Source organism: Nilaparvata lugens, chromosome 3 (genome assembly GCF_014356525.2).
Source record: "Nilaparvata lugens isolate BPH chromosome 3, ASM1435652v1, whole genome shotgun sequence".
In the NCBI taxonomy this organism is placed as follows: Eukaryota; Metazoa; Arthropoda; class Insecta; order Hemiptera; family Delphacidae; genus Nilaparvata; species Nilaparvata lugens.
The window spans coordinates 82,601,039-82,626,226 of NC_052506.1; the positions used below are offsets into that span (position 1 = coordinate 82,601,039).

The 25,188-nt window shown below is 32.8% G+C and overlaps 1 protein-coding gene across 19 annotated transcripts in view; it reads right to left on the reverse strand.

The window, feature by feature from the left end:
* Positions 1-6,422: 6,422 nt before the first annotated feature.
* LOC111043296 (serine/threonine-protein kinase MARK2) overlaps positions 6,423-25,188 on the reverse strand; it is a 284,820-nt gene continuing 266,054 nt past the window's right edge. For 14 of the 19 annotated variants that reach the window (XM_039424818.1, XM_039424806.1, XM_039424805.1 and 11 more), the window contains 3 exons: positions 15,358-15,390; positions 14,462-14,573; positions 6,423-10,616 (listed from right to left, as the gene is read on the reverse strand). In XM_039424818.1, the coding sequence (XP_039280752.1) occupies positions 10,398-10,616; positions 14,462-14,573; positions 15,358-15,390 (364 nt within the window). In that variant the 3' untranslated portion in view covers positions 6,423-10,397. Of the gene's footprint in view, positions 10,617-14,461; positions 14,574-15,357; positions 15,391-19,014; positions 22,319-25,188 lie in introns of those variants that run through there. The other 5 variants (XM_039424817.1, XM_039424816.1, XM_039424815.1 and 2 more) reach the window with 2 other exon arrangements.

The window sequence follows — 25,188 nt, forward strand, 5'->3', positions numbered from 1 at the left end:
TACTATAGTGAGGTCCACTTTATAATGGCAGTGTTTGATTAGGAATGGTATTGCTATCCTTGTCTATTATTCAACAAAGCTGATAGCGCTATCTCTTTCTCGCTCTGTTGCCAAATCAACTATTAACAATGTAGAATTAATAATTAACAAAATATTTCATTTTTTGTGTAAATTCATTATGGAAGTTTAAAAAAATATAATTTATTGCTTAATAAAATATAATTTATTATTTTAAACGAACAGTTAATATTATATTCATAAACCTGTATCTTCCACCGTCTATAGAAGGCATTGGCAATACAGAGATTCGGCAACGTTTTTCTCCTATCTTTTTCCACTGCCATTATAACGTGGACCTCACTATAGCACCCTTAATTGTATTATTTTATTCAAGACACGACTAGTGTTTAGTATTTAGTTAGTGTTTAGTGTTGGTCTAGTATTTATCTCATTGTCTAAATACCGGGTTGAGTTCTTTGTGCCAACAAATTGAAAAATGTAATAATTTCATAAATTACTTGGGAGTGATGGTGGATAGATATTTGAAATTGGATTCTCATATGAATTACCTATCTTCTAAACTCAAATTTCTCATTTGCAGCTTCTACAAAATTAAACATTTGAAAGACCTTGATCAATTTATTTTGCGTATGCCCACTTGCTGTTTCAATATGCCATTGAAGCTTGGGGTTGTGCATATGATTGTCACTTCAATAAAATTTTCACATTACAAAAGCATCTCATAAGAGCAGTACTGGGTAAACAAAGACGATACCCAAGCAAGAAACTTTTTGAAGAATTAAACGTACCCACACTTAGACAGATGTATGTAACGAGGATTGTTTTGTACTTGAATAAAAATACAAGTAATCTAGAGATTAGGAATATACCTCATCAAACACGAACAGGAGCATCAAATATAATTTCAATATGAATTTGGTGAAATTGGTAGTTTGCTGACACCAATCTTTGCAATACTTTTTCAAACAAAATTCCGATTAAATTCATTAATTCAAAGATTACTAAAGCACTTATCAAGGAAATAAATGTATGGGTTAAGCAGAATATTATATATATATATATATATGCTTCAATACCTAAATTTTAATAGATAATTTGATGTTTCGTTTGAGTTTTAATTGTCTTCCATTCTTTTATATTATTTTTGAAAATAGAAAATAGATTACAAGGACTTGGATGTTAGTAAGCAATAAATTGTAGAAAAGTGTTATGTCTTTCGTTTTATTACTCAAAAAGATGTATTATGTTATTCTCCTTAATTAATTCACCCTATATATTTTCTTTATTCATTTTCATTTAGAAGAGTAATTGTATTTGATTTGTTTTTGGTTGTCATCTAGTGGATATAATGTTGACACAAAATTTCTTCATCATTGTATTATTTATTAGAATTACTATTAGTAGGTTACTTTTTATTTTCATTTATCTTGTCTTCTTGTTGTCTTTTTATTCTTTTGCTTTCTACTGTTCTACGAACTCACAGCTAGCGCACTAGTCTGACTTTGCTGGCTGTGCCAAACATTTATTATAATTTACATTTTGTCGTATGTATCTTGTATTTTGGCGAAAATAAATATTCTATTCTATTCATTCTCTAAATGCCATTTTAATCTCAAGAGTAATTCTCATAGGCCTAAATAAATGAAAAATGATTTTTATTACATAAATCATTTAATTCAAAAACCAATTTATTTTGTTATATCGTACGTAAGAAAACATCATGTGATAAATTGTATTATACTAATTATAATAAAATAAATGAAATGGCCTAAATAAATGAAAAATGATTATTATTACATAAATCATTTCATTCAAAAACCAATTTATTTGTTATATTTGTATCGTATACCTAAGAAAACATCATGTGATAAATTGTATTATACTAATTACCTATAATTTTTTAAAATGTAATTAAATTTATTAGTAATTTCTATTATTGAGTATTTCTTTCAATTCCCTCAACCGCACGAAAATATTCCAGGCAAGAAAAAGATATTCCTGATCATCATTATTGAACAAAAATCCAAATTAAATGCTTTAATTCACCCCGAAGACTTCTGCTACTGGAAATATTGACAACAGGGTAAACAGCTAGATGGAAATTCGATGAGCACTACTATTCAATTATTTGTCAGCCCGGGAATAGTAGTAATTAGAATTATAGTAATAGTAATTTTTTATTGTAGCGCTCATCGAATTTCCATCTAGCTGTTTACCCTGTTGTCAATATTTGCAGTAGCAGAAGTCTTCGGGGTGAATTACAGCATTTAATTTGGATTTTCGTTTAATAATAATAATAATCAATTCATTAGCATTTGAACAAAATTGCAATATCTCAGTAATTTCCAGCTGTAAATATTCCTGAGTTTGAGCGATTTTAATTCTCAACTATTTTTGTAAAATTCCATTATGTGTTTCAGTCATGGATTTCGTGGAAAATGCAAATCTCCCAGATTTGGTTGATATTCGGGCTATGGATAGACGTTGACCTAATAAGAGTGTTGTGCTATAATATGATACGTTTTGCTACAATACAGGATGGGTTATTCACTGAAATATCAGTGAAATATTCACTGATATTTCACTCCACTCACCTCCACTCTCAGATCAGAGAAATCATTCATTTTCGAATGCTCATAACTCAAGAATAGGAGAGAATTTCGCCGATGTGATGAAATATTATTGTTCCTCTCGTCAAGTACTATCATTCCTGGGAGTTTGAACGATTTTAATTAATTCTCAACCATTTTTGCAAAGTTCCATGATGTTTTTTCATTAGTGGATTTCATGATAAATGCAAATCCCCCAGATTCGGCTGATATTTGGGCTATGGATAGAGGTTGACTTAACAAGTGTTGTATAGGGTAGCAGAGAAGCAAAATGAGAGTGTTTAGAGGTAACGTTTCCTTGAAGCTTCTACCTCTGCCGCTCCTGTAAATTCTGGGACATTTGAATACATCAAACACTCTCAGCTACCTCCTCTCATGCACGCCACCTTTGTTACCCTATTATTTTTGGATAGAAAGTGGGCCAATTCGGCTGTACTGCTGCTGTACTGCTACTCAATACGGCTCACAGGTGGATAATTTACTATTTAGTTAATGTAAATGAGCACTATTTTCCGTTATCGTCCAATGAGCGATTTTGAGGGTTAGCAGTCCACTGAGCGATCCATTGTTCATAATAACAATAAGGATAGGCAGACGCTTTGAGTTAGGTGTCATTAATCATCAAGGACAACGGCGGAGGAAGGCCACAAGCGTATGTGTATACTCTGATGATTGAATCAGTACCTACCACCTCCCGTAAAAATGAATCATTTTTAGTTGAAGAATAATATTGTATCCAATAATAGTATATTACGCTACAAGCACAGAAAGTTAGTGTTTACGGTATGAGGATAGTTTCCCGGGCGAGGCTTGCCGAGCCCGGGAATATGTTATCCGAATACCGTAAACACCTTTCTGAGAGAGTCGCGTACGATATTTTTCGCCACACTACAGGTATAGCTGACGCTAAAAAGTTGGGCGGTTTCGTGGGTATCTTGTGCGTTCCAACAGCTGATGTTGTCAAGTAGAGTTGTCATCTAGCTTGGCTCAGGTGATGATTTTTAAATCAAAAGAGACAATAAATAGATGCATTGCATCAGCTGTGAGTAGGTTACACCATGTGCCCATGAAGCCGCCCAACTTTTTGGCATCAGCTATATAAGAATAATAAATTGAATAAGAATGTTTTATTGAGGGTGGGGGAAACTTTGATGTCTCATATCTCAAGAACCAGACGTCGTAGGGTACTCAAAGTGGGGTGGGAATTTCCGATCTCACCCTCCTGAACACAATGCACCATATGGCACAGTTGTCCAAACACATTTTCAAAAAAGTTAGAATAGCAGTCTCACCTTTCTTAGTTCCATGTTAGCGGCCGGAAAGGGTACACTTTCCGGCCTTAGCCGGAAAGAAACCTGTTCTGACATCAGACGAGAGTCGTTTGCAAACAATGTGAACACCACTAAACACCGTTAAAGTTGCATACTTCGCTACTTTTTACTGTTACCTCACATATGGTATAGAGCTTTGGGGTTGTACCACAAAGGAAAATATGCAGAGGGTCTTTGTACTACAAAAGAGGGCAATACGGTATATAGCGGGCCTTGGATTTAATCACCCCTGTAGGGATGCGTTCAGATCATTGTCGCTGCTGACGGTGCCTTCGATTTACATGTTTAGAATGATCATGCATACTGTAAAAAATAGAATGGACCTTACACTTATCTCCGATACGCACTCCTACAACACTAGAGGCAGAGACAACTTTGCGATTCAGCCGCATAGGAGGAAGCTTTTTGAGGGTAAGCCTAGTTACTCAGGCTGCAAATTTTATAATAAGCTTCCTATACATTTAAAGCGTGCATCCACCAGCATTCCTCTTAATAGATTTAAAACCGACCTTCAAAAATATTTTATAGACAAAGCCTACTACACGGTGCAGGAGTATTTGGAGGATCATTGAAGGAATCGCTACTATTTTAATTAGTAGACTATATTTATATTTGTAATAATTTGACGACGTTCAACTGTTTGCTTGTGTAATAATGAGTACACTGTGTTGAATGGATAGAATATCTATCTATCTATCTATCTATCTGTCTTTCAGATCAACGTAGGGACTGGGAATAGCTGCTTTCTGTGCAGTGTGGCGAAAACAATAATTTAACAAACTGTAAAAAATTCGATTTGGGTATTATCAATTTATCAAAATGAAAAAACTCAGGACATTTTTTTCAAATTACTGTATTAATTTTTGGGATTTTAGCGCCCAAGTTCAAATGGAGATTTTGAACACTGTTGATGGAATCTGTTAAGTGAATAAAATATAGGAGTCATTTTGCTTTTATATTCTAACTATAAACGATTGTAGATTGGCATGAGCTTAAAATTTGTGATTGTAGATGTAGATTGCTTCAGATTTGAAGTTGATCCTAAACCTTCTTGATATCTGTGAGATACTTTATCGCTTGTAGCCTTTCTCCGTCATTGTCCTTGATGATTAATGACACCTAATTCATAGCTTCTGCCTATCCTTTTTGTTATTATGAACAATGGATCGCTCAGTGGACTGCTAACCTTCAAAATCGCTCATTGGACGTAACCCTATTTTCCTGTTTTCTGTCAAGAAACTGAAACCTATCATTAATTGAGGCGGTAGGTGCATCAGGCTGTAACTGAAAACTATCATTCTGAGATATGAAGATCCAAAGTTTTTACACATATATCTCGTAAAATTTGGTTAACATTGTTCAAATATGAATGGTTCAATTCTTTTGAAAATATGTTCTCTATGCCAAATTAATAAAAACAAATTTTATTTCAAGATACTTCATTTTCAATTTGATATAATATGGAAGTATGTTTAAAGCCCTGATTGGGGAGAATACTCTTTATGATATTCTATACAATAAGGGCTTATAAATCTGTTCTCCCCAATAAGGTCTTGGGTAATTTTCATGAGTAAATTTTGTATAGGTAATAAATATTACAATACTGTTTAATATATTTAATTATTCTTATTAAATATAATCTTGTTAATTGGGCTGAAAACTATATGTCTCTACGAAAAATAAAACTTCAAAAGTGTTCATAGTTCAATGAAATCTTGAAACAAGAGGCCAAATATTAGTTGAAATGATGTCCCGAATATGAGTGTTATCCTATTTGAAAATAATATGTAAATGTCTTATGAAGAAACATCCATGGCCAGCGGTTCATCATTTTCTTCATCTTCTGAATCAGTGGAGGAGTTGGGTAATCGTCCATCAGCTTCTTGGCTAGTTTCCCTTCTCGCAAAAAAACTCTTCATAAAACTGTCGACTCTCCTGTCTCAAATAAGAATAGAGGTCTTTGACATCTTTGATTTTTCCTATTTTAAGTGAAGCTGCTGGTGCAATAGACAAGGAAAGTTCTTCAGGGAGCTGCTTCAAATATTTGAAAGGTTCATACACTTGAGAGTATGATTTAGACACAGCAAGTGTACCACAAGGTTTGTATTTGATAATACAATACTGCTGTGCTGAATTGCAACGCTTCTAATAGGTAATATTTTAGGTTCTAGTGAATAAAACCACAAAAGTGAGGAAAATCAGCTGTTCTCTGCAAGAAGGGCTTAAACATGGGTTTGCTATAATAGTTATACCAACCTCGATAAAAAAGATATTTGAATGAAATCTTCACACTTACATAGAAGAAATGATGGAGAATCCATTTCCGAGTTCTCCCCAATAAGTTCTCCACCTACCGCCTCAATTGCAGTCATTCATATAACAAGAGAATCCAGGCTCATCCCCAGATTTTCATCCAAGATCAAAAAAGATTTACAATGTGACAAATAAGTAGGAAGTCAAATATTTTATATGACAATAACCAGAAGACTTTATTTTTAGCTTACATGAAAACATATGAACTGATGAAGCTAAAACAAAATAAAAATAGTTAATTTTTTGAAAATGTTATTTTGCTGGCCATATCTAGTTAAGGTAGAATCATCAATCGCCTAATTTGCATAATTGAATTTGCTCAACCATCCTTCGGCAAATCAGCATCGATCAACATCAAATCATAAATCACAGATTTGGTCGATGACGCACTTACAATAATAAATTATAGTTAGGTTATCAAGTCCATGTTTCAGAGAAAACGCTCTCAATTACGAAGAAACACATTAGCTTAAGATATTAATAAAATAATTCTGTGTATAAATAATACATATAAAAAGAATAACACGCAAATAGATTTTCATGGAATTTATCAATTACAATTTTCAGGATAAGTAAATGTTGCCAGAATTTCATAAATAACTGCAACATGATTTTAAAATTGAAATTAACATATCGAGTAAACCAGCTCAATTTATTAAAGCATGTAAGTTGGAGTGAAGTATTGCCGACATAAATAGAATGTGTGGACATTATATTTGCTTGGACAATGCCACTGTCTCATAATCATATAAACTGCATAATTTGATTTGCAATACACTAGTTTTACATATAAGGCACAAAACATGGCATCTTAACGAGTCGCCATGTTCCATGAAGTGTTGTGCTCATTTCATTTTCGATAGGCTAAACATTGATGCATTGGATGCAATTCAAGTCTCAGACAAGATGCAGTAAAATTTTCAGGTTTTATTCATTTCTTGTACGAACATCCAAATGATTGACAATTTTAAATGATAAAATTATTCAATAAGATAATTAAAATGGATTGTTCTTATTTACATTGTCAATATTTCTATGTACATTTCCCAGGAAAACTTATATTATTTAATATGTCGACTGATATTTTGCTCCCATTTTAGTCTCATACATGAAATTCTTTACTCAATTAGATAAGAGCTACAAATCAAGGGCTATTTATTAAAGCTCTAATTTCCTGTCATTCAACAGAAAAAATGTGTTTATGGTCGGGTTCAGCTTGTTCGAATTTTATTAGAGTCTATACTATTTTAGGTATAAAATTTATAAAAAAGTGTCAAATTTTATCGCGTGTTAGAAAGTTTGGAAATATTCGAGACAGAGTTTGAGGAAAATCTACATTATTCTATTAAATTTCGAGTTAAATCAGTTTGATAATCTGTCTCAAGTTTTGAAAGTGAACAATTTTGCAGGAGTATGGGATAAGAGAGAAAACAATTATTATGTTTCCTCAGTTTGAAGGTTGACTAAGACCCGCATATTAGAGACATTATTAATTTTCAAACAATAGATTTCTATGAGCTAAACATCAAGCTGAAAATCTGTCGACTTATTTTCCACAATAAATGATAATAATTTATTACTATTTAATAGCTTTACCAGAAAACAACACTTTCATTTTACACACAAACTAATAAAAGAACTAACTTCCCTTTTAAAGATGACAAAAGAATATGTTTGATATCTCAAGTATGGAAAATACCAACTATTTTACGGTATTTACATAAGTTTGGGTTACTATTTTTACAGACACATTTTATATTGTCTTCTAATACTCTAAAAATTCAGTAAGTGCATCACAGCTTTTTCGATACATGAGGAATAACATGAAAATCAGTTTCATTGATATTAAACACAAGTCTGTATGGTTCAATAATATCAATAAATGTTAATAGTTTACAAATATATGTCAAATTTCCAACTTGAAAATGCTTATAAACGTTGACTTTCATGTTAGGCATAAAAATTGCAAGCAAAGGTTTGAACATTTTAACCACATTTCTCCAAACATGACTTATCATATATCATCTGAACATCAAGTAAAGTTAATAGAGTTCAAACCTAAGATGTGCTAGTATTTAATAATAAACGAGGAGTAGGAATATTAATATTTTTATAGTGGGGAGCACATGAGTCATGCATGAATTGAGCTTAAGAAAATTTACATTATTATTATCAAATAACATGATACATATTATTGAGAAAATGAATTGAACAATTTCTATATTATAAAAATTAAACATGTTAATACCTATTATAGTCCAGACAAACAACTCAACGATAATTTAAAAAGAAAAGTGAACAAATGCTGTCCATTTCTTTTGGCTATGTGCAGACTTAACAAGGATTTGATCGACAACGGGAAAAATAGCTTGGATATTTGGAACAGTCGCCACAGCTGAACGGTGTAAGTCACAGGCCGAGCGCACTTCTTTCTACATCTTATCTCATTAAAACTCGGGTTAAGCTCAGGTTTTGTATACTTACAAACTAAAGAGTTTATTATAACAACTTGTTTTATATTTACATTCAAAGTTCATGTTTAACTTCACTAACTTGTCCGGTTGCTACACACACGATTATGCAATACATAAAATTACAATGATAAAAGAGAAGCACCCATGATATCTACAAACTTAGCAATCCTATTCGAAAGTTCACTGCTGTTGGTTTTTGTACAACTTTACACTTTTCTGCTGACCATGGGCATGGGCAATCATTCTCAAAATTGCATCACAAACTATGACTCCATGACACCTCTAATCAATACAAATTGGAATCGACCACAACATAATATGTGAAAAATATTTGAAACAGTAGATTGATACGCCAATGATATTTAAGTTTGTTAAAAAAGGATTTGGCAAATTGAGTGATGTGTATTCAATAACTCAGCTCATCTGCAAATATATTTTTCTGATTTGTAAAATTCTGTATTTCTTTCATCTGGATTTTTTCTACTCAACAAACAGGTAATCTAATAATTCGATGAATACAAGAATTTATTAATCAATCAGGGAAGTTTCAATAGTAGCAAATTTACAGTTATGTATTGGTATCAGGTTACGAGTTCCTAACTGAAAAAAGCACATTTTAAAACATTGATATTTTTATGATTTTCAACACTAAATTATCAAAACTGTATTCTTAATAAACTCATTTCAAATAAGTATCTATCTTATGCATGGTTTCTAATAAAGAATATCATTTCCAATATCAAAGGGTAATTGATGTTTTATAATAATTAATTCACTAGCATGTACCTCATCACAGAAAGCAAATAATGTCTACTTTTCAATAGAAAATTTGAAAGAACGTAAGGTTGTGAAGTGCCATCAAATTCAATCAGTTTTTTTTTAATTACTGCTTGCCTATTAGAAAGCCAAGTTTTCAGGCGAATTCTATTCATACACAAGCTGAAGGCACGAAGTGACTGATACATTTATTCAGTATCATCTAATTAAAATTCTTCTGATGCTCAAAACCACGAGTGAAACATGTTACATTTTAGCTTGAGAACTGTTACACAAAACAAAACTGATTCACCACATTTTACAATACATATTAATTTTTCTACATTTTGGATATACATAATTATGTTCACACATTCACTTTAAATTTACACAATTCAACAATAATATAAGAAACGTTATAATACAGATTTGAAATGTACAAAACTCCTTTATAAAAAAATTGAACCCAACATTTCCCCAGATTGATGATGAAAGTTGTACATATTTTCGATAAAAACCAAACACGGATAATTCAGTTGAGGAAGAGTATACACAATCTAGAACGGCTATTCCCCTATTATGCGATATTTTTACTACAGTTGATTAATAGGTTAACACGATCCCCGAATGATGGGAAACCATTTGTAGCAGTTTCTCGGAGGCTTGAGAGGCACTCCTGGAGGAATCGGTTGCATTCAAGTGTTATTGTTTGAATCGGGTGCCAAGTTGCTCCATTTTACAAAACGTACAAAAGTAAACTGGCGCTGACGAGTGACGTGTGATGGTGAACAGAAGAAGCTTTCAGTGTTTGAGAGAAGAGTCGATCCACTTTAGTGTAGGGGTGGGGGTGGAGGAGGGGCGTGGCCTCAGTCGAAAGACTCTTCGAGCGGTAGTCACAGTTTGAGTTCGTCGGCGATTTTCGACGCTATGTTCTTGAAGCCGATCGACGTGCCTGAGATGCGCTTGAAGCGGACGCCGTTGAGAGAGAGACGCGGCAGCTTGCAGACCTCGATCTCCCACTGCACGAGCGAGTCGGTGTTCGGGTCTCCATGCACACACAGCAGCAGGAACCTCTCGCGCTGCTCGTAGTCGCAGTTGTTCGCATCCAGCACCTGAATCAAACCAATTCATTTGCCCAATCAAAACCAGTACACTCTAAGGCCCATTTCACACCAAAGCTGGGCCGAGCCGAGCGGAATCGGCCGGAGGCGGATCAGCCGAGCGGAATCTGCCTGCGTTCGCACTCAGTAGGTTTTCTAGCCTTGTAGTGAGAACTCACTACGTGGGAAGATCCAACTAAACTGAAAGAAGACAGAATCCGCTCGGCCGAAAACGCTCGAGTTGGGCGTCAAGCCGACTGCACAAATCCGCTCGGCTCGGCCCGGCGTTGATTTGAATGCTCCCGACTAAATCCTGCATAATTAGCGCGCACGCGGATTCCGCTCGGCTCGGCCCAGCTTTGGTGTGAAAACCCACTAAGGCTAGGCGCATTATTATTTATGAATTGCCTATATACTATTGACTATTACTATTATGAGTCTATTAGTATAAGTATGTTGCTTATAATATTGTTTTTGATTGGACAGGTGCTGGATGCGAACATATCTTAAATACTATTAGGCTGGGCGTGCACCGGTTAGTCAAGACAAGACATGATCAGACACATCTAGTCAAAATACTTCACATAGTTGCTCAGGCTAGGGACACACCAGTTAGTCAAGACAAGACATGATCAGACACGTTTAGTCACAATACTTCACATAGTTGCTTATGACGCAACAAACACTGATTAGTCATTGCAATTAGACATGTCTTCATAAGCAACTATGTGAAGTATTGTGACTAAACGTGTCTGATCATATCTTGTCTTGTCTTGACTAACTGGTGTGTGCCTAGCCTGAGCAACTATGTGAAGTATTTTGACTAGATGTGTCTGATCATGTCTTGTCTTGTCTTGACTAACTGGTGTGTGCCTAGCCTGAGCAACTATGTGAAGTATTTTGGCTAGATGTGTCTGATCATGTATTGTCTTGTCTTGACTAACCGGTGTACGCCCAGCCTAATAGTATTTAAGATATGTTCGCATCCAGCACCTGTCCAATCAAAAACAATATTATAAACAACATACTTATACTTATATATTCATAATAGTAATAGTCTATAGTATGTAGGCACTTTATAAATAATAATATGCACATTAAAATTCCAAATGAGCGTGGCCACTAACGGACAAGTATGTCAAGCATGTGTGAACGGACATGTCTTCCAACAAAAGCGACATTCACGCAAAAGGCGTCCAACGAACAAAATCCGTTTGACACCAGCTTCTAACATAAAATCAACAACCGATAACAATAAATAAACTACTGGAAAATTGCAAATTATGATGTTAGACTAGTTAGGCCGGTTACAGACGAACCACTATTGCATGTGGGATGTGGAAGCTACTATTTTCCTTCTGTGGTACCACAAACGCAGTGCATATGAAATGCATTGGCAGGCATGGCAGTGGCACTGATACTTCCACATGGCGTTGCGCGTTGTGATAGCGATTATTTTCCTTGCGATTGTGGTACCACTGGTTTGAGCACCACGCTTCCCCTAGCTTCTGTACCACAATAGCACTAATGAGCGTTTTCTCAAATGAAATGAGAAAGACTCTCTGCGTTAGTCGTATTGTTCTGTGGTATGTCGGTCCCACATCCCATAATATGGGACTTATAAGAACGGCAAAAAATTATGTGTGTGTTAGGCCGGTTGCAGACGAACCACATAATATGCCTAACACACACATAATTTATAAGTTTTACCTGATTGAACTTGACAAACTAAACACATGATCACATAATAATATCACATAATTATTATGTTTGTCAAGTTCTGTTCAATCTATAAGTGCTTACAGACTTATAGGCGCCACGAACACGCGCATTTCACTTTTCATCAGCTGAAGCTATGCTTATGTATTTTACTGTTCCTCTACAAATATCAACTGGTGAAAAAGTAAAGTAAATTCGTATGGCTTTTGATGGTGGGGAGTCCCTTGCGGGAAGGTCCCACCGCCTGAATATATAATTTAAGCCGTCAATGGGCCTTACGACTGTCATACTTCAGCCGGGACCAACAGTTTAACGTGCCCATCCGATAACACGGGAGTGATCTGGTTAAAAAACTTTTGGTATATAAACTTTAGAGGGTTTGAACCCGGGATCTCTGGTGAAAAATGAAATGCACGTGTTCGTGGCGATCACGTGGCTATTATGCTCGAGAATATTTTCTTTCTAATTGATCACAAACAAACAGTGGAGTAGTTCTGGAGATCACTGTATCCTTCAAAAAAAAAATCAAACTCATTTTATTTGCCAATTACTGTATAATCATTTTATTGCCAGTGAAAAAAAGTTGTAACTGTATTTTTCTGGCAAAATTGAATACAAAAACAATATACTACAATTGGGTTTTTATTCAAAGCTAATCCATTCTACACATGACTCACTGTATTTGTATTTATGAAAAATCATTAATTAGAAAACAAGAAACAAAATATCTAAATCATAGTAATATCAAGAATGTGCGTGCGAATATTTTGAAAACAATCTATGCTTACTATCCACATGAAAGTAATGACACAGCATAAGAAATATCCCATGGTATAGGGCGTTTATGTTCCAAATTTCACTATTAACTCAAGCCGATAGTCCAAGTAGTTTTTTTTGTGAAGATATGTGACGCTGGTAGTCTCACATACTGGGCCGTTCTTACACACTCACCAGGCCAATACAGTAATAGTCGACAGAATCAGCTCGAGATAAGAGAAAATCGGTTTGAAATTTGGAACATGAAAGACCCATACCATAATAATTATATATTTTCCTCCACCTACTGTCTAAAGTACTTACTTTACTCCCTGGAACTAAAAAACTAAAGTGTCACTTTTTCGCTCTCGGTACTAAAAAACAGAAAAAACTCCCTAGGAAGGAAAAGTAACTCCATTTGAATAAAATGGGAAGCATCTCTATTTTAAAAACTTACATTTGAAATAGGTTAGAAGGTCTAAGCTCAGATAAGGAAGCATATAGAGTAGTCAGTCATTGAGCCAACTAAATTCAATACCTCAACCAGATTTGATCAACATATAGAATATATGTTTGTATGATAAAATTATTACAAACTTCATATCACTATACTAAAAAATGTATAATTTATTTTATTCCATGTTATTCAAAATTCCAGCCAACGAATATTCTTCATTAACTAATCAAATTTGAAACGGGAACTTCATCATAGCTGTAGTCAAAGACCTTGAAGAGATATAGACCCACAATGCCTATGCCTTCCCAATGATAGCTCTTATTTGAAATTGAAGGCCGCCATTGGGGTATTTTAGCACGAGATATTATATCTATATATATTTGTGATACAATAGATCACAAAGGCATTGGTGGCATTGGTGTGTAATAATCTTATGGATTGCCCCCTCAATGGCGGATTTCAATTCCAAGTACGACACTAGCGCTGCATGTGGGTCTATGCATCTTTAAGGTCTTTGGCTGTAGTTGTGGCGGCCATTGTTGTTACAACTTTTGCCGACAGATAGCGCATATCGCTGTCGGCGGAGAACTGTGATTACAAGCAGCTGTTTCTGTTTACTTTTTAGATTATGTTGTAATACATTGTTTGGTCAAGTACGTTTTTAAAAATTATTTTATTTGCAGTTTTTATAAAAATGTAGGTGGAGGAAAAATGTTGTGTACATCACGAGTGAAAAATGTTTTTTCTCCCTCAGGAAAATTGTTGCCATCAGCTTCGCCTCGGGCTTCAAACTTTTCCCTCAGGGAGAAAGACAGTACTTTTCACTCTAGATATACAAATAACTATTTCTCTATCTATGGTGATGATTATTCATTGAAAGAAAACATAGATTATTGAATAAATGAGATAAGGTGGAATGATGTACCTTTCTGATCTCGGCCATTATCTCGTTGGGATCTCTGGATGAGGTTGTCTTCATACTCCAAGTGAATCTCAGTGATCGCGGCTTCACCTGGTCATCATTCACTCTCTCACCTCTGCAATCAAAACATATCATTCAATATTCAACAACTCATTTCATTGGAACGAAGCAAAAGTGATGCACCAAGCTAGAAAATGTCGATTGGAAAACTAAAGATACTGATAACTTTGTAAACTTAAGTGACGCTAAATCTAGGTAATACCATAGATAAAAGATAGCATAAGTAGACAGCCCATGGTATAGGGCGTTTATGTTCCAAATTCCACTGTTAACTCAAGCCGATAATCCTAGTAGTTATTTTTCGTTAAGCTATGAATGTGACGCTGGTAGTCTCTCATACTGCTCCGTTCTTACACTCTCACCCCAACAAAACAGTGATAATAGACAGTAATCGGCTTGAGTTAACAACAAATAGTCTTGAAATTTGGAACTTGAATGACATATACCATATCTTCTAATGCTATCTTTTCTCTATGGTGATAGTAAGTTTCTGAAAAGCTATTCTAACATTGCTAATCTAAGAAGTGAGGATCAATAGGTTGAAAATTCTATTCGCTGATTAATGTCGCTGTAGTAATGCAAAATGCATGACCCTAAAAGTCACTTTCTATTGATATTTGAATTAGAAAGCATAGGAAAGTTGTGACAAGGATTTAAACAAGTGTTCGAAAATCAACTGAGAAATGATGCAGCAAATAATAATAATCATTTGCCAGAAAAAAATCTATAGTGATCAAAAATAAACATCACCCAAAAATAAATGAAATGATGTTGCGATAAAATAGTCATGCAATATTGGAAAAAAGTGAAATTATGCAAAATCAAATTTGAAAACATACCCAACTACATGTTTTGGAACTGGATCCATTGGTCTGAAAAACAAAAACAAAGAAACAAAAATATAAACATACATCAAATGAAAGTTTGAAGTTTGATGGTAATTTTTGAATGGTGATGAAAAAAGGATCCGTCAATTTGAATGTATTTGATGGGGAAACTCAATTGAAACGTGAAGAATGCAAATTATTCCAAATTTTCTCTTGTGAATGGAATTTTGAGTAAATTCATGGTCGAATGAACGAAAGTATCAAAGTTACTATTTTTTATTGAAAAATAAAATACACTTAAAAATAATAGGTCACTTACATGGCTAATTATGATTCTGAAATGCTTCACAGCATGATGATTAGTAGCAATATCATTTTAGTCAACTGAATTTAAGGACTTATGACTTATGTCCTTAATGACATTAGGGCTGAATTTTTTTATGTAGTTGGAAATCATTAAAATCGGCAGTAAGTAGGTACCGTATATTCCAACATAATATTTATAATATATTCATTTAATTATAGTACATTTTAGAAAGGTTGAACGATACATTTTTAGAACGTATGAGTTTAAAACAGTTCTTCAAAGTAGGGGTGAAACAAATATGATGAGATGTAGAACAATAATTGAAATCGAATCAATTATCAAATTCTGCATCTATTTTTTATGCAGTACAAAAAATAATTCTAACCAAAAATTTGGGAGAGAAAGCGGACCCACAAAATATAATCTGTACTCCCATTAGAAAAGATTTGATGATCCGAAATTTTGTTATAATTTCAAATTGGAAAAATGAACTTAGTTGAAGTGGAAGTTAGTACATAAAATCAACAAACTTCTGGTTGAGATCAAACTCATCTTTCGATGCAATTTGTTTCTGAAATACAATATTGTCATAGGGGAAATTATTTCAATATTATCAATTATAACTGATTTGAAAAATTAATAAAAGCTTGTAGTACCCTATATTAAAAACTTAAAAGATTTATTAACGACTAATTTCGACCAGTCGTTAAAATATTTTAAAGTTTTTAATAAAGGGTACTACCAGTTTTTATATTGTTTTTATTGATTTGAACAAAAGTAGCCCATATAAGTGAAGTGATTTTCTGATCTGTTCTATCACACTCTAATTTCATCTAACATTTTTAAGAAGCGGTAACAGATTCGTTCAACACACTTTAAAATCTCTGACAGCACGAATACGTACATTAATGTTTTATAAAAACTTGAGAATGATTTCGTTAGCACTTAGCTAGTATTCAATAATTTCCATATTCAATATTGATCTTTCAAAATTGCTTAGTAAATTGCTACATCCAGACCTTGCTGTACACAATTCATGTAAAATTACTCCATTCATGACACTTCTATCATTCATTCAAATGACATACTTTAATATTAATTTCCAAATTCAGAGCAAATACAATGCTCGAATGACATATTAATAACATTCTATAGAGCAGGACCATTATTGAAAATACACATGATATGTGATTACTGATATTATTTTTTATTTACAACAAATCGATAACAATAATCAATACCTATACATTGAGATGAGAATAGTTTCTCGTTCATTTCTGAGCTAGATTACACTCTCGACACTGTTTTTAGGAGATCAAGTTCATTTGAAAATCTGAATCAATCACTGATATTGGAGGAGAGTGAACATCAAAAAAATTTTAAATACAAATAACATAACATTGTCGTTTAAAATACAAGACTAAGATTAACAGAGTTCGACTCAACTTAAATAAATTGACCTACCGTTTGAGAAAAAAGGGCAATGGAAAATTTAACAAAATACAATAATTGGTTAAAAGGCTAAGTTTAAAAACATGATTAAAAATTAGGAAAGAACATATTTAACCAAATAAGGAATATCAAATACTTGATGATTGCTATATTATTTATTAAAAATTGCAGTATTAGTGATAAGAGGTTGGCTCTGATATTGATAAGCACAATGCACTTTTCTCACACCCAAACATGTATTAATAAGAAAATAAACCAAGTCAATGGAATGACACGTAGTTTGAAGTATAACAAATGACAATAAGTAGACTCAACAGTATCAATTGGCCAGGAGTGTGCAAGCAATGTCAAATCTAATAGACAAAAAAACATACATCAGTGACATTTTGAATGGAAATTAGAAAATGTAGAATTTCATCGGAACAAACCTCAACAAGTTTTGAATCTGTTGGAACTAAGTTTTCAAAAATATAACCCACCGTTTTCTTGGTTGTCTCTATTTCTTGAAAAGAATCCACTGAAATCAAATAATGAATTTCTTCCAGTGAATACTAAATAAAAAATTGACTAATCAAAACAATATTAAAAATGGAAGATTTTTATCACCGATTGCTCTACATTACTGGATAATTATTGTTATACATTAAGAACAGTTAGTATTAGTTTGGAATGATTTATATGCCATTGATTATAATAGCAATGGGATAAAGATAAAGATACGCCAGAAGAACCTGTTGAGAACTACTTATACAGGCTTGAAGAGTTTCGTTGTTATTTATTATAATCTGAATAAATATGGTATCATTATTTTCCATACCTGCAATTCCTCTGCAAAGATTGGAACTTAATCTATTCACATTTTGATGATGTGTTTATCATCAAACATAAATTATGTATAATGATGATCGAAGATTATTTAGTAGGCATTACAATCACAAGCATAGAAGAGCATAGCGATTGATCATATTGCTTCAGTGATATGCAAAAGATCCACAACGATTGATTTCTATACAGGATCAGTCTATGCTATCAAGCTTATGCCTCAAATGTCGCTGACAGACTGATTAATACTCGTTAATTATTAAATTTGAACGTCAAATCAAATTATTAAATAAGTATCGATCAATCGGCGCAAACCAGTCATTTTAAAGATTCTAACACCAATTTGATTGTCTCCTATGAATTTTCAAAATTATTTCTCAACTCAAAAATAATCAATTATTAAGGCTGTGCAAAGGCTAAAAATGAACTTCCAACTGGTGATATTTTTAAAAGTTTTTCTATTAGTATATAAAAAAGCTATCAAAATGAAAAAGTTTTCTCAGGTGAACATTTCTTTTCGATCATTAATTTTTTGAGATATGAGCGGCTAAAGTTTAAATTTTTGGGACAGAACATTTCAAATTCGGTAAGAGATAAATCCATGAGATTCGAAGAATAAATTCTTCATGGTATTGTTGATCTAGTAAAACAAAAAATTTCGTAAAATTAATTTTTGAGAAAGTTATTCTTGTTTTACTAATTTTTGCTTTTACTAGATCAACAATACCATGAAGAATCTATCCTCTAAATTTCATAGATTTATCTCTCACCGAATTTGAAATTTTCTGTCCCAAAAATTAAAACTTTAGGCGCTCAAAAAGTAATGATGGGGAAAAAATGTTTTACTGTGAAAACTCTTCCATTTTGATAGCTTGATAAGAATCGAAAAACTTTGAAAAATATCACCAGTAGGAAGTTTATTTTTAGCCTTTGCACAGCCTCAATAGATGATTAGTCAAATCGAATTATTAAAAAGTACCGATTAATCGGCGCAAACCAGCTCATTTTTAACAAAAATTGATTGTCTTCTATAAACTTTCAAAATTATTCTCTGAACTTTCATTTACTACTAATCTACCTTTTTTTTGAATCATTTATAAGAAGGGATTAGCATAGTTTATTGTCACGTATTGAAATTTTGATCCAAGCGCTTTTCCAATGATTGAGAGAGACTTGGCAGGATTAACTACTGGAATAATACAGCTGAACAAATGAATCTCTTTTGAAAAACATTCTTGTTTTATCAGTCAGTAATAAAAAATGCGTTCTATATTGAACATTATTATTTGGATGCAAAATCATTTGAAGGAGGACACAATTGGGGATTGCTTAACTAATTACAAGTTTACATTACAATAATCGTGCTACAAGGAAGACGTTTGTATCATGCGATGGGTGATTGCTCAAAATATAATTTTGATTAATTACAATTAACTGTAATGCAACTGAAATCCTAAACCAATTATAAAAGTAATAAAAAACAAAGTAAGCATTGAAATGATGATGTGATAAATAAGTGCAAGGATTAAGGCTGGTCACACACCGATTAGTCAAGACAAGACTAGTCACGTTTAGTCACAATACTTCACATTGCTGCTTATGACGCAACACACACTGATTAGTCATTGCAATTAGACATGACTCCATAAGCAACTATGTGAAGTATTGTTACTAAACGTGACTAGTCTTAATCGGTGTGTGACCGGCCTTAGTAAGTTTTTTGAAATGTGGATTGCGTTGTGAATCAAGTTGAACGTTTTATAAATTAGCTGTTGTATTTTGAGGAATAAAATAAAAAGTGCTGTCATTTTTGTGAATACGAAAAATGATCTATACAATATTGGAATGAATCATCTGAAGTGAAGTTCATAATGACATTAATACTGTAATTGAATTTTGATCTTGAAGTAATGTGATTAAAGATTACTGCAATTCCTATCGGAAAAAATACGTATTTAGGTCAGTAAGTTTATTTTGTATTTTGGAAGAAACTTCATGGTATGTTAATAAAGCTAAACACAAGTCGCACAGGTACTCCTGCCTCTTGCAATAAGATACCTAACAGATCAATGCTAATTAAGAAATTGGATTGTTTTGTAATTTTGAAAGAAAACCGTCTTTCAGATCAGATCTGAGAAACAAAATACTTGAGAAATTTAAAACCATAAAGCGACACTGTTCAGCTGAAAAAGCCTGGACTAGTCATAAATAATGGAATAAATTCAAAGTTTCGAAAAATAAGAATCTATCTGTAAAAGCAATGAGTACAGAGCATTGAAAGTAAGCGAGGACAAAAGCTATCAACATCAGTTTGCTAAGAAAATGATCATATGGCACACGCAAGATATTCCTTTATCTATATCATGTCAACTATTAATTAATGATTGATAAACTGCTCTGCTTCAACAAAGACCAGTACTAAGTTTCTATTATAATTTAACTACTAATAAGAATTAGTATTATTTTTTCCCAAAATTATAAGGCTGTAACTTTCATTAAGCAGGCATAAAACTTTCAAGTTGTACTAAACTTGAGTCTAATGTATCACTAATGATTTCTTGAGGAATAATATTATAAACTGAGATGGAATAACAGTAAAATCATGTTTGGTTTTTATAAATTCAAGTTTGGAATTCTGATAGGAAAAAAATTTGCTTAGCTTTATTTAGAGATCTGGACTTCCAAAGTTTTTTGATGTAATCAATTTGAACGACGACAGTTAAGCGAAATAAATTGAAAAAGTCTTGAAGGGTAGAGTCTTCTAAGCTAAACAAAACTAAACAATTTTGGTGTAGCAGATACATTACAGTTTTACTGTTGTACTATAGTATAGAATATGTTTAACACAATTTCATCATGAACCAAAATTAATTTAAAACATATATTCAAATCTTAAATGCAATTAACTAATACCGATAATAGAAACAACTTATTCTAAAAATGAACTAAAATATAATTCAACTGAAGAATATTGATTAAGAAATAAATACTAAATAAAATTATAAGCCAGCATATACTACACTGTTAAAAGGAAAACAAACATTACACTACATAAATAATAAGAATCCACATGAAATATCCACAGCTGATCGTATTTAATTATTTCAAATATTATTATTGGAGACTAGAACAAAAATAATACCCCAAGTAGGTAATAAACATAATCATTTTTGGTATGTTAAAAACTTTGTGTTGAATTAATGAAATGTAACATTCACTTTTTACAAGGTAAAATGATTTGGAAAATTTCTCAATGTGTCACTTGACTTTACCAACTATTCGAAATAAAAACTATAGCTACAAAACAAAGTCTATAATTACTCCAAAGTAATTGTTTAGGCTTGGATAGTTAATTTCTCTATGATAGATTTACAGAACAAATACCTAAAGAATATTGTAGACTTGGCTTTACGGAATCAAAATTTAATTCTTCAAAATCAGGATTCGAATTTTATTTTTCAATACCACGAACTGATATAAAATGTGTTTTTGACGTTTCTAAGACTCAAGTTGAGAGGTATTGGAAACATCTTCTATGGTTTCAAACAATTCGCACCAAATTCATTGAGCACCTTCAAAATATGGACGTAATCAATAAGTTTAAAAGGAGTACTAAATAATATAGTCTTTAAAAAATATAAATGATTAATTGATTAATGCGTAAAACACAATTTTAAATCAATATCTTGTAATACTGTTCAATGAAACTTAATCATAATAGGAAATTAAATTATTTTTCATTCATCAAATTATCAGTAATGGTTGGTGGAAAACAAAATCTAGCATGGTGTGAACCAGTGATAGATTTGCAGAGAGATCAAATTTTCATAATAAATGTTGATAGTTAGAGAATTCACCAGTGAACATCAATCAATATTTGATGTATTAGAATCGCATCATAAAATAATCAATTTTTAGAGACATCCGAAGAGTATTTTCCTTTCTATCAATAGAGAAATTACTTCCAAGCCTTTTTGTTACAAGCTATCATGTATATAATAAAACTGCAGTCAATTATGATAAAACAAGGAAAAATTTATTTATCAAAAAGAGTCCATAAAAATTGAAAAATCTGGTTCAATAAAAAAGAAAAGTTATTTTCTTGTTTACCACAGAATATTTCACTGTTGTATTATTCAACAATTACCAGTTACAATTTGGGGAAATAATTGTTCAGCGTGATTTTTCTACAGAAGTTTTTATTCTAAAATACTTCATAGATTAACACTTTTGCATAAACATAAGACGTGACTAAATCATAAGAAGTGGCTGTTGTAATTGTTTCAAAGCGCATTGACTTTGAAGTGACTTTGAAGAGCCAATACAACAAAAGCCCTTTGGTAGCAACTCCTCTTTCTTTCTTGAACGAGAGCCCTCTTCTAATTTGCAGTCCTAAAGGAAAATGAAAACTGGGTTTCAGTAAATTATCTCTTTTTTGATTTAGTAGTATAAAATTACAAGAGATTTGTAATGTTTGGAGTGAAAATGATTCTTTTCCGTAAACAGTACAATTCTCATTGCAAGGGTTGCAAGCGACGACCTACATGTGAAAGCCTTTTTTCAAAAATCAAATAGAAACGCCCAACTAAAGTGACGCATGATAAAAAAGAAGCTGTAATGCTGTTGGATATCTCATGTGGATTGTATAGCATAGCAGAGTTCAGAGGTCAGAGACAGCTGATGTATCGACTGCAAATGAAGATCAGCGGTTAGGTGCAAACAGTTAAAATGAGACAGCATTGCGACAATGATTGGGGATGCACAATCTAACAATAATCGACATTTTCAGTCTCAAATTGAATAGCGATGAAGAAAATAAGCTTTCACAGGTCGGTCTCCGCCTGCTTCACAGACCACCATGCAACAAATCAAAATAATAATTACACTTTGTAGATGTGCACCCACAAACATACTATCGCATGCTGGCAGATCTCTGTCCTTTTCTGCCCTACTCGGCTGCTGCCTCACTCCCTCTCTCTCTAACATGCACTACTTCACTCATACACACTCACACTAACACGTATTTTTCATTCACAAGTAACATTGATACGCAAAACTTTCAAATGATGGGTAACTAGACAATCGACAATATCAAGGGTATTGACACATAACAAAAACAATAACAAGCAGGGAAGAGTTGTGTAGGGGAGCATACATGACACAAAAATCACGAACGCATAATTTTACTGACTGGACAAGAAATTCATCAAAAACTTACGTTGAAATCAACAGAGAACTATATAGCCGATGATTAATATAATCAAACGAAATTACTATACAAAAAGGAGTTGAAATTAGTGTATTAGTTTTATTATGGAGAAAGTGGTTGAATAACACACTGATCAATAATTATAGAGAATCACTAGTACCATAGCTATATTTTAATAAAAAAAACTAGACTAGTTTCGGGCATTTATCTCATTCTCAAGTGTCAAAAATTACATGAATAATTCTTTAATCTCATCCTTTATTCTTACAATAAGTACATCATCAAAAATTATAGGGAGAGAAAAATAAGCTAACCTTGTGCTAATTTAGTTAAGGTTACATATAGTCCGAAATAGGTCAATTATTCTTGTAGTTGTTCACTTCACAAAAACTTCAGTTCTTAATTATTTTCACAAAGTAGATATTTAAATTCAGAGATGATTGCTTCTCAATCGATAATGATTAGCTTTAACGGTACAAATTTACATCATTCTCTTGTGAAATTTAGAAAAACGTTCTCTCATTTATTATGAATTTTCTCAAATTGATATTCTCTTGCATTCAAAGTAGTCCCCAAGGAACGTGAGTGAACGCCTAGAAACGACAATAAAATGTAATCTTCTACTAATTCTTATTTATAAATTAATTTCAACAAGTAAAACGATTATACTTCGATTATACTTGTTTACTGTACTTCAATACTAGTAGTACTAGTAGGTACTACTACATTCAAAGTATATATAGTCGATTCCATGTTTAAAATAATCATACAAAGTTTCAATAGTCTCAACAATTCCTTATAGTTTAGAATCAGACTTGATAATCTATGGATGTAAGGTAGTTTTATTTCAAATCAGCAATAAAACAGTATTTATTTCCTACTTTCGTTTCCACAGATTATCCAAAACCGCACCAATGCCTCCAAAATACAGGGAAACTACGGTTGTTCGAAGGTGCATATTAGTTAGTTCGTCGGGAACGCTGATTAGTACAATACTCATAATCAAGTTAGTCGCTAAAAAAACTATATTGGTCAAATAAATGCAGAGTCAGAGCTCCAACTAAATCCAATCAATGGCCTGACAAACTGTACTGAATAAGAGCATAGATTAGTTAAAGAAGAATACCATAGTACCTTTAATTAAGTTTGTAGCGTGAATATTGATGTTATGGAATTTTCCCATACTTGAAGAGAATAGAAAAAAACCACTTTATTTTTAGTAAGTTGATGAAATGAAGGGATTTTTTGACAACATTTCAATCTTCAAGTAGCCTTTATTGAACAAAAATAATTGTTAATATAAAATACAAATACGAATACCCTTTTAAAAAAGGGTACTATGGTATTATTTTATAACTAACAAATCAAGATCCCTGAAGAAATACGTTATTAGAAGAGCATAGCTATATTTCAACCACTTGTTGAGATTAGCGTTCAACTTTAACTGTGCATGAATGAGCCTAAAGGTGCGTACTGATATACGCGCCGCGAACATGAGCAATTCACTTTTAATCAGCTGATTATATCTGTATTTTTACAGAAACGGTAAGATACAGATATAAAAAGCTTGGCATCAGCTGATTAAAAGTGAATTGCTCATGTTCGCGGCGCGTATATCTGGTCGCACCTTAATGCTCACTCCAGTAGACATTCTATAGTGAAGGTCCACGTTATAATGGTAGTGGAGAAAGATCGGAGAAACAACCTTGCCGATCCTCCGTCTTGTCAATGCCTTCTATAGACGGTAGCTGATACAGGTTTGTTGATGTAATGAATTTTCATAATTAAGATACATTTTTTCCACGTTATAAAGGCAGTAGAGAAAGATTAGAAATAAATATTGAAATTTGCATTTGTTCAAATGCTAATTAATGTATAATTATTATCAAACGAGAATCCCAATTGAATGCTGTAAATCACCCCGAAGACTTCTGCTACTGCAAATATTGACAATAGGGTAATAAGCTAAATGGAAATTCGATGAGCGCTACTATACAAAAATTCGAATTTCCATCTAGCTGTTTACCCTGTAGTCAATATTTGCAGTAGCAGA